The sequence below is a fragment of the Haemaphysalis longicornis genome, unplaced genomic scaffold (genome assembly GCF_048455015.1).
Source record: "Haemaphysalis longicornis isolate Haplotype H1 unplaced genomic scaffold, Haemaphysalis longicornis Haplotype H1 scaffold_1, whole genome shotgun sequence".
Lineage (NCBI taxonomy): Eukaryota > Metazoa > Arthropoda > Arachnida > Ixodida > Ixodidae > Haemaphysalis > Haemaphysalis longicornis.
The window spans coordinates 70,795,619-70,806,016 of NW_027526203.1; the positions used below are offsets into that span (position 1 = coordinate 70,795,619).

The following is a 10,398-nucleotide window of genomic DNA, read 5'->3' on the forward strand; positions in this document are numbered from 1 at the left end:
GCCGCCGCTTCGGGCACGAAGCGCAACACTGCGTCAAGACCTACGCCGTTGCCGCAACGACGCCGTTTGGCTCGGAGAGATCCGAGCTGACGATGGACGAGGCGGAAGCGGAGGAAATCAACAAGGCAGCAGACGACGCCGGGAACGGCGAAAGCGGCCAGCCGACGCAAGATAACGAGAATCATCCGAAGGATATCGGCAGTGAGACGCAGGAAAGCGTGCCGTGCCAGCCTGAAGTCATCGTGAGTGGTAGCGGGAACGCGGGCTGTGTTGAACGCGCCGCGGCGTCTCCTAGCGAGGACGACGACTCCAAGCCCGACATAATGGAGGTGGAAGCCAGCGGTGAGGCCTCTACGGCAGCCAAGCGGTCGCGAGAAGAAAACGGCCCCGAGGAGCACGAATCCATCGAAGTCATCGGAGAGCCCCCGTGAAAGGCGGGACAAGGGAGGCGTGCGACACCCAAAGCCAAGCTTCATGTCTCGCCAGACCGAGCGCCGAGAAACGTCAAATGATAGCCACAACGGTACCGAACCAACCAAAAGGCCAAAAAAAAAGTGCGTCGACGAGACACTGGCGAGGTGTGCTGTTCAAGTGGGGGCAACATCACGTGAAATGGTGTCTTGTGTTGTCTGGTGTGGGGGCATCAACCATGACAGAATTTCCAGGGTGAAAGCTATAGCTAGAACAATGCGTGGAACTACATCACGTTGTAACGATTCTATATTTGATGACAGTGTTGTCAGTCTTTTCGCCGTTAGTGTAGGGATTTAAAAAAAAAGATGCCTCTCATCATAGGTACCCTGAACGTGCGCGGGCTAGGTGCCAGGCGGAAACAATGCCAATTGAAGCGCCTTATGATTGAGAAGGAACTTGACGTTCTGTGCGTACAAGAAACTAAAATAGAGGCAGAGGACAAGACTAACAGCATGGTCAATACATTCGGTAACAGCTTTTACGCGTGCGTAAGTCACGCTGTTGGAACATCGGGAGGGTGTTGTATACTTATAAGATCAGCAAGCGGTGTGCTGGTTAAAAATGTTCGTTCCGGCGAGTGTGGTAGATTAGTTGTATGTGACTTTCTGTTTGACGGAGATGAATTTCGGGTGCTCTGTATTTATGCCCCAAACAAAATACAAGAACGAGAAGAGTTTTTTCAGGACATTGAAACCTATCTAAATTGCGAAAAACATGTAATGCTTGTGGGAGACTTCAACAGCGTTTGTGCGAGGGAAGACCGAATAGGCGGGTTTGGACAGAAGGATCGAAGCGCCGAATTCCTTTATGAAATGTTAGAAGGCCATGAAATGGAAGACGTTGCTCACATTGCGTCAAAAGAAAACTGTTTAAGATTTACGCATTTCCAAGGCGCTAGCCACGCTCGCCTAGACAGAGCTTACGTGAGCCTGAACCTGGTGTCAATGTGTTCGAACTACAGCGTAAAGGATGTATCTTTCAGTGATCATTATCTCGTGTCCTTCGTGGTAGGCGGCAGAAAAGAGGATAAGAAGTTTTCTTGGGAACTGTGGAAATTAAACTAGATTATTGAAAGATTCAGGGTTTAAAGAAAAAGTAGAGAAAATTTTCGTCGAGCACGAGAGCGCAGTGGGTCCTTCCTGGGCAGAAAAATGGGAATTAATAAAGCAGGACGTAAAGTTGTGTGCAATATCCAGGTCAACCGCATTAAGAGGGATAGAAAGAGCAGCGGAAAAAAAAAATGCGCAACAATCTACACCAGTTACTTGTACTAGAGAGTGAAATGCCTGGTTTATTTGGCGAAGATATAGCAGCTATAAAAGGAAAACTAGAGGCAATAGATAAAGTGCGCTATCAGGGAGCCACAGTGCGGGCCCGTGGCGAAAGATTATTAGCTGGGGAAACACCCACTAAAAGGGCGTTAGGCGATGAAAGAAAATATGCACAAAAAAATGAAATTAAGGAAATAGTTTTTCACGGAACACTTACAAGGGAAGAAAAAAACATAGAAAAGGCATTTGTGGTGCATTATGAGAAACTGTTTGGTCATAGTGCTCCGCGAATGGAAGATTTCAAAAGAGAATTTCTTCCGTTGATACCACAGTTAGAAGACGACGTGAAGGAAGGCTTAGAACAGCCGCTTACACTCGGCGAAGTGAAAAAAGCAATTGACGAATTGCAGGGGGCTAAAACGCCAGAACCGGATGGCATAAATGCGGAGTTTTACAAGGCGTTCAACGATAGAGTTTCAGTTATTTTGCTGAACGCTTTTAAAGAAGCATATAAGAATAATAGTTTCCCGGTGTCATTTTCACGGACATATACGGTTCTATTACCCAAATGTGATGATCCGGTTAAACTGCAGTCAGTTAATGGCTACCGCCCGATCACGTTAGCGAACGTTGATTATAAAATACTGATGAAAATTTTAGCGAAAAGGTTGCAAACAGTCATAACGTCCTTAGTTGGGCCACATCAGACGTGCGGCATTAGGGGACGAAGTATCGTCACCAATATCCATGTTGCTCGGAGTGAGTTGGAATGCTGTGATTTGATGTGCCGCCACGTTGCGATGATGCAGATTGACCTTGAAAAAGCCTTCGACAGAGTGTGTCACGAAGTGTTATTCTGTATTATGAAACAAGCAAATGTGGGGGAAGTGCTATACAATGGAGTGCATATGGCTTACCAGGGGTGTACCACGCAGTTACTTATAAACAAAAAGGTCAGCAAATGCGTACCTGTGTTATCGTCAGTTAGGCAAGGTTGTCCGATGTCGCCACTCCTTTTTAGCATGTTTTTAGAGCCTTTTTGTTTAAAAATAATCCAAAGTAATGAAGTTAGGGGATTTAGTCTGAACTCAAGTGAAGTGCGGTTGTTGACTTATGCGGACGACGTGGCAGTGTTTGTTACAGATAAAGAGAGCGTGCAAAAAGTGACAAAGATTACAAAAGATTTCTGCGCACAAACCGGTAGTGCTGTAAACTGGGAAAAATGTTCGGGTCTGTGGCACGGAGTATGGCCCACCAAACCAGAGTTTTTTGAAAACATCCAGTGGTTTCAGGTACCGAAAAGATATCTTGGCGCTCCGCTGGAGTGCTACCAAGATAGTAGCAAGCATTGGCAGGAAGAAGCAGTAAGATTGCGTGAAAAAGCAACGAGGTGGGGAGGCCGCAACCTATCGATGTTCGCTCGTGCCACTGTCTGCAACATGTTCTTCCTGGCAAAGCTATGGTATGTGATGCAAGTAATACACTGTTCGCGAGTAAATGTGCAGAAAATGCACCGTATTTTTGCTGTATTCATCTGGGGTTCCCAATGGGAAAGAACCAGCCGTACGAATCTCTTTCGTAAAGTTCGAACGGGAGGGGTGGGCTTATCACATCTGTTTTTGCGACAACTTGTCAGCAGATTTATGTTTCTTCGCGATGCGAGTGATGCCTTTCTGCGCACATTTCTACAAAGTGTCTTGGTGGGTTCACTCCCGCAGTTTGTTGTTTCCAGTGTTGATGAACGTTACACATTGAAAGGTTACCTGAAGGAAACCGTTGAATCTTTAAGATTCCTCTGTGTAAGGTTTTCTCTTGAATACCTTTCAAGTGTTTCAAGAAAACGTCTGTTAGAAGATCTTAGAGTTGTTTTTTTTCCAGTACCGCTGTACAGAACTATGTACCGCATTGGGCCAGGGCAAGATGTATTGTGTCGCGTCAAAAAGATGGCAGTCCCAGCATGTATAAAAACATTCTTTTTTAAGCTTCATTCGGGAACTCTTCTAGTCAAAACATGGATGGCTGAAAAAGGGTTGTTTGTGCCATGGACAACAGTATGTCTTTTGTGTAAAAAACCCGAAACAATAGACCACATTTTCCTAGACTGCTGGGATGCCGTCTTTTTTTGGGACGTTCTTCAGCGTACCCTGAAAAAAGACTTGCCTGTGACACCACATGGAATCCGTTTCCTTCCCGTAGACAAACATGACAGTGTGCCGTACGACCTGATAATGCTTTTGGGCCTACACGCCATCTGGCTGAGTCGGATGGCGGTGCGCCACTCTGATGCTGACGCGAAGACTGTCAGCAAGTAATTTGCTCAGAATGTCAGTATGCTGAAGGAAGTCAATAATATGCAGTGCCCGGAGCTTACGTGGCTACCCATTTTGGAGGAATTGTCTTCTTTCGATGTTTATAATAGTTTTCGCCAACCGAAGTTCGGTGAGCGGGTTTTAAACCGACACTGATGTGTTTTAGAACAGCATTGTAGACATTGTAGGGACTGTTTGTTCAATGTGCAATAAAGAAAAAAAAAGGCTCGTAGCTAAATCGGTAAGACAACGGGCTGTCGCTTTGTTAGTCGATTAGTTCCAGGTTCGATTCCTGGCGGTGCCACTAAATTCTTTTATTTGTTGGCTGGAGTTTTCTGGTGACACCAACGGTCGCGAAAGAACCCTTGGGGGGTAGAGGTAGAAAGCTTTGCTTTAAAAATTGCCATTTTTAAACCACAGCATGTAGTTTTGCACGCGCAGCTGTCCTTCCCTCTTTTCGGTTTGGTCTGCGCCTGGATTGCACGCACGCGCTATTGGACCATCTTGATTACTGTTGAGGCTGACGTAGATTTTTTGTCATTCTTTCAGCAGTGTTGTACTTATCCATTTTAGCCAGTGTCACCACCTTTTAAACTTGTTAACGACCTAGGTTGATTTTTTGTTTTGTTGTTGTTGTTTCTGCTTAGATAAGACTGGTGTAAATTTCGCGTGGTTTGCTTCAAATAAAAAGTTGGAAGTTGGCGCCTGTATATGTCTTACCTCGTTTCTTTCGTCTACGTCTATTTTGCGCCACGTTTTCTTCTAGTTTAGCATGCCACCAGTGAATCACGCCTGCTTTGATTCATGCAGCGACGACGAAAGGCGGCGCAAAGCACGCGTCGTCGCCCCTTCCCCTGGTTCGTGCCGAAGCATTTTTGTGATGTTATCGGCAGCCACGGTCGAATGCGTGTTCCTTGAGGGCGCTCGAAGGATATCGTGATGAAGAGAACGTCATCATCACTTTCCTGCCTGGCAAGCGGCACGAGACTCGCGTTCTGGCGAGGAGCTGGTCTTCAGCAGGTCTCGGCCGGTTGTGATCCCCGGAACGCCGTTCCACAGAGGAACCCGACGTCTTCGCGTCATCGGGAATCGCCGGTGGCTCGCCGTTGAGAACTTCGCGTTTCACCCGTCGATGATTGACTTGCCGGGCTGCGTCTCTTGGTCAATTGAGTGAGTCACCATGCCGGCCACCGCGAAACGCAAGCGATCCGAGAAACAGCACGAGGTAAAGAAGCCGACCCACGTGCGGGCGCTCAAGGCCTACTTCAGCCAGCATTCGCTGGATATGAGCTCGGCTTGCACGGCGGTTGCCTCTGAGACGGCGGCCGATCGCAGGACCTGTTGGCTCGTGCGGCGCGTCGACATCTGGAACAGCCTTCTTGAGAACATCGGAATAGACATACGCGAGAGCCGGCCGGGTAGGCTTTCGCTGTACACGTTCGCGCGCTGCAACCCCAGTGACAGCGACTACGCCACTGTCTGCATCACGCTTCTCGCCGAGCTGCTGGCGACGCACCGCTGTATCTACTACGTCGACCTCAGCTACCCCGGCCACCTGTTTAACCTGAGGCTCGAGGTCCTCGAGCGTCTGACTCCCAACGCGGCCATCGATCAGTTCCACGTCGACGGCAAGCTGATGATGCAAGAAGAGGCGTACGGCATCATCAAGGCGATTTCGAAAGCTCGTCCAGTGGGCACCCACATCGCGAGCGTGCAGCTGAGCAAGTTGGACTCCCACCTGCTGGCCGAGCTTGTCCAGGCCAAGTCGAGTCGGCTGAAGGAACTGACGCTCTCCGAGACGGGTCTCAAGGTCGCCGACTGCATCGAGTTGTTCAAGGCGCTCGAGGGGTCCACCGTGGAGCACCTCAAGCTCGAGTTCAACACCGTTGGCATCCGCGGAGCTAACCAGTTCGCTCTGCTCCTGCAGAACAACACGACACTCCGTTCGGTGTCGCTGCAGCGGACCAAGATTCAAGCCAAGGGAGCGATTGCCATCGCGTCCGCGCTGCAGACCAACACGACGCTCTCGGCGCTCCGGGTTGCGAGCAACAACATCGGGTCCAGGGGAGCGCAGGCGCTCGCGGATGCCCTCAAGGTGAACAACTCGCTGCTGGTCCTGGACTTGCGCGACAACTCGGTGTGCTCCGTGGGCGCAAAGGCCCTCGCGGACATGTTGACCGTGAACACGAAGCTGGAAGTGCTCCACGTGTGCGGGAACACGATCAACGACGACGGAATCGTGGCGATCGCCGAGTCGCTGCTCAAGAACCAAACTGTCAAGACGCTGTCGCTCTTCGCGAACAGCTTCGGCGAGAACAGCGTAAAGGCGCTGGGGAAGCTCGTAGCGGCAAACAAGACGCTGTCGATTCTCAACACCACGCTAGAATCCAGCCAGGATTCCGGGACTCCCCTGGATCAATTCGCAGAGGCGCTCGCGGCCAACACTGTCATCCGTGGGATTCAACTCTTCGTCTGGGGTGGGCACGCCTTGCAGAGCCTCTCGCACATGATCCGCCTCAGCCAGACGCTGCAATATCTGAGGGTGTGTACGTGCGGACCAGGCGTTGACGTGCTTGCCGAAGCCCTCGAACAGAACCAGTCCGTCCAAGAGGTCGAACTGAACTGCTACATCAACCCCGAAGAAGGGGCGGCGCTGGGCCACCTTTTCCAGGTGAGCAACACGCTCCAAGCCCTGTCCATCACCAAGAAGGTGCACAGCGCGGGGCTGGTCAACCTCTTCAATGGCCTGGCCGAGAACAGGAGTGCCTGGTTGGTCAACGTCACTACAGGAGGCACTGTCAGGCAGACGGTGTGCAAAGCCCTTGCTGGCATGCTGTACAAGAACAGGACGCTCTCCTGCCTCACTATGGGCCGGGCAACGGCGGACGAGGCCGGACTGCAGCTCATCAGCCGAGCCCTGGAGGACAACCAGAAGCTGCAGATGCTGGGCATGACCTACACGGCCACCAGCAGCGCGGCGTGCGTCATTCGGGAAAAGCTCCGCCGCAACCTGGGCCGCATGATGCAAGCCATCGGGTTCACACTTGCGAACAGCGTGGACCGAGCGGGCGCCGAGGCGTTTGAGTTGCACAAGGACGGCATCTTCTTTCAGCAGGAACTGGTGAAGATGACGAAGAACTCCCCTGGGCCTACGGCCGATAGCTTGATCAAGCAGACAGAACTCTTCATTCGGGACAACTACTTCCGCATCACGCAAGTCGTTCAGAGCCAGGTTGTGTGCGTCCGTCCCCCGTGCAAGAGGAAGAGGACTACGTACATTGACCGCCTGGACGAGTACTGCATGAGGGCCATCCTACAGTTCCTCCACGTAACGGATGTGTGGGTCCGTCGCTGATGTTCCGTGACTGTGTGTTCTTGCTGCACCTTCCACGAGAAACGCTCCATGTAAATTAAGACAGCTCCATTTTTTTTCTGTTTTTCTTGAGTGATTGTTTCTTTCTATCGGTGCAGTAAAGATGGTTGAAGTTCGTTTCCCCGAAGTCCGGTGTCGATTAGGAACCCAATCGCCCGGGCTCCGGTTGATTTTGCAGGTAGCTGGCAGGGCGATGGTGTTGAAGTTCTTGGAGATGGTGGTCGAATTGACGAACTCGAGGCGGTGGCGTTGATTAAGTGAAACGGAGAGTTTATATACAGCTATTTACAGTAGGATAACTGGGTACATGAGTAATAAAAAGAAAAACTTCACACTTCAGCTAGACGCAAGCTCCAAGTGCGCACAAATCACTTGAGCTTCTCAACTTCGTCTAACTCTCCTATCCTCGGAGCGTACACAAACCGCTCGAGAAACGACGGCCGAGACTCTGTCTCGCCGCAAGATCCGTCTAGCTGCCCGGTACGGCGCTGTACCCTAACCCTCCGACGCGATCTTAGCCTCTAACCTAGGGGGCTCACAAATCCCAACCTAGCTTCAACGGTCGAGACTCCTTGTCCCGCCGGGAACTGCCCAGCTCGGCGCTCAGACAAGAACGATTTCTAAAGGCCAAGTTCGGCCTTATAACACCTCGAGATCACACTCTCTCGGGAACGCCCCCGTAGCGTTCGTACATGCGTAAGGGAGTGCCCAAATTCACATAGACAGCTGTCACTCAGCACGCTACGGAATATGAATGAGGCGCCGTCATCTTTTGGTCAACGGCATCCTCGCCGACGAGCAGGTGCGCGCGACCCCGTGGGGTGAGAGCGAAAGCCTCCGACGGTGCACTGTGCCGGCCGGGGCGCGTTCACAATGGTGTCTCGCGCGGCGCGCGCTTCGACGCCGGCAATCCCACCACCTCCGCTCGTCACGCCGACGGTCCCCGGAATCCGATGGCGCAGTCTGCTTTCTCAATGGGGGATTATCCCTGTGGTATGCGGTGGGCCAGACAATCCGTCTCCCGTGCGCGCCGTGACGAATTGGCGACGGCTGCAGCGTAGAGTCTACAGTACCGAGATACCGAGTGGCGGGTTCTCACGCGCCGCCCGGGCGCTTGGCCCCTGACCTCATCAGTGGACCTTACAGGTGCGGTTGAACAAAGTTCAATAAAGACAGAGAAAGGGTTTCTTTTTTTATCATTGTGAGGATATTGTCTTCATGCACGTGTTGGCAACTTGTGTGCGAACTGCGGCGGTTCGCGTCATGGAGGAAGAAAAATATTAGGAGGGAGCATGACGTCAGCGGCCCAGCTTCGGCAAGTCAACCTCTTCTGAAGCCGCTTTCTCCTCTCCTCGGGCTCCTCCCGCGCAATGCATTATGAAAAATCCATCACGGTCAGGCCCGCGGTAACATTTAGTGACTCCGGCTGGCTACCGGTGGAGGTGGAGGCGAGCGCCATCGCCGAAGGCACCGTACAAGATTGTTCGCCAGCGTTGCGCTCCAAGCTTCGTATCGTGGAAGTACTGCCGCTGTCGCTGTTCAAAGCAAGGCGAGACTTCGATCTCATTCTTACAAAGCACCCCTCACGAGCTGCAAGCCGAATTTCACTTCTGACGTTGGATCGCTCGAACGCGCCGCCGTAAACATTAACAAGCATGGAGCGTGCCTCAGCTGCACGGTGTTTGCAAGGTGTGCTGTGACAATTGCGTTTGCTGAGTTATCGCGCGTAACGAGTGTCGTGTCAGCGGGGAGGTGGTGGGACTAGCTTCGGTTTCGCTCGCGCGCGCTTTTGCATACGTTCGCCTTTTCGGTGCTCCGGCGTGGTCGTACGTTTTATCTACTTAAGTGCAGTGGAAAACAAAGGGTTCAGAACCCTTATGTTGGGTGTGACACTTCGCGTCGCAAGCAGTACGTGGGCTGTTTGTCTGCTGAGGACCGCTCGATCGGTTCGATACGTATATAAAAAAAACGAATGCTAAATTACGCCTGGGAGGGATCTTGCTGAATTGTGGACTTACTGCGCCTTGGCAATAAATGGTTAAAGAAGTGGTTGAAATGGTTGATCTTTTCAACTTTGCCTGAGCGGAAAAGTTGAAGAGATCATCTCCACTTCTGCACGCGGCGGCGGCACACAACTCTCTGACTGCGGCGTGAACTTCGACGGGTCCGAAAGCTCAGTAAACAAAGATGTTTTCTGCCTCTTCCGTCCGACCACTTTGCCCGCACGATCAGGCCGCTGTGGGTTTCGGGTTGCAGGCAGAGCTGCGCGTAACGACTCGTCGCCGAAACTCGAATACGCGGACGGCCCGGCAACCAAACGGATAGACGCACGCCCGCAGCGTCGGCGAAGGGCCACATGAGGCGCAAAGAACTACCGCTTGCCTGTCACGTGAGAGTGGAACTCCCATCAGTTTTTCCTTTTTATTTTTTTGACTAGGCTTCACGACTGTCACGTGACGCTCCCTCCTAAACTTTTCTTTCCTTCATGCCATGGTCGGACCGTGGCCTCCGCGATTTGCTGCCGGCGGCGCGCCGTTGCTCCGGCCGTCCCATTCGGCGCGGAAGCAAGGGAAGCGGTGTAATTTTGCTAACTCCGACACACGCCGCGAGGCGGCGCCGTTAGCCTAAGGTTGAAGCGAGGCTCGTCTGGCCGACGCTGCCTGCGCTTTGACTTGAAAATCAGCCTTCGTTGTCGCGTCTTTGGGATAGAAAACTCTCAATATGTGGTCTATGTATTTTGACTCGATCCTACAAGTACAAAGTTGTTTAACGTACGTTGTTTAACACCCACGATTGGCTTTGCACGCAGCTTTAGTGGTCGTTTGCTTGAAAAGCGAATGCCGAGAAGGGTTCTGTCATGTCGGGCAGAGTGAATGCCAGCGTGCTGAAGTCTTTTTTCGCTGTTACATCATTTTCGCGCGATGTCGCTGCGCGAATATAGGCTTTTTTTTGCCTTTTAAGTTGTTTCGAA

The 10,398-nt window shown here is 51.7% G+C and overlaps 1 protein-coding gene across 1 annotated transcript; it reads left to right on the plus strand.

The window, feature by feature from the left end:
* Positions 1-4,872: 4,872 nt before the first annotated feature.
* LOC144164466 (uncharacterized) lies at positions 4,873-7,490 on the plus strand. The gene has a single exon (XM_077694986.1). It carries the CDS (start codon positions 5,235-5,237, stop codon positions 7,407-7,409), a length of 2,175 nt encoding a protein of 724 aa, XP_077551112.1. The 5' UTR covers positions 4,873-5,234; the 3' UTR covers positions 7,410-7,490.
* Positions 7,491-10,398: the final 2,908 nt, after the last annotated feature.

Bases quoted from the DNA above. Each gene is read 5' to 3' on its own strand.
- LOC144164466 (XM_077694986.1), top strand. From the start codon at position 5,235: ATGCCGGCCACCGCGAAACGCAAGCGATCCGAGAAACAGCACGAGGTA.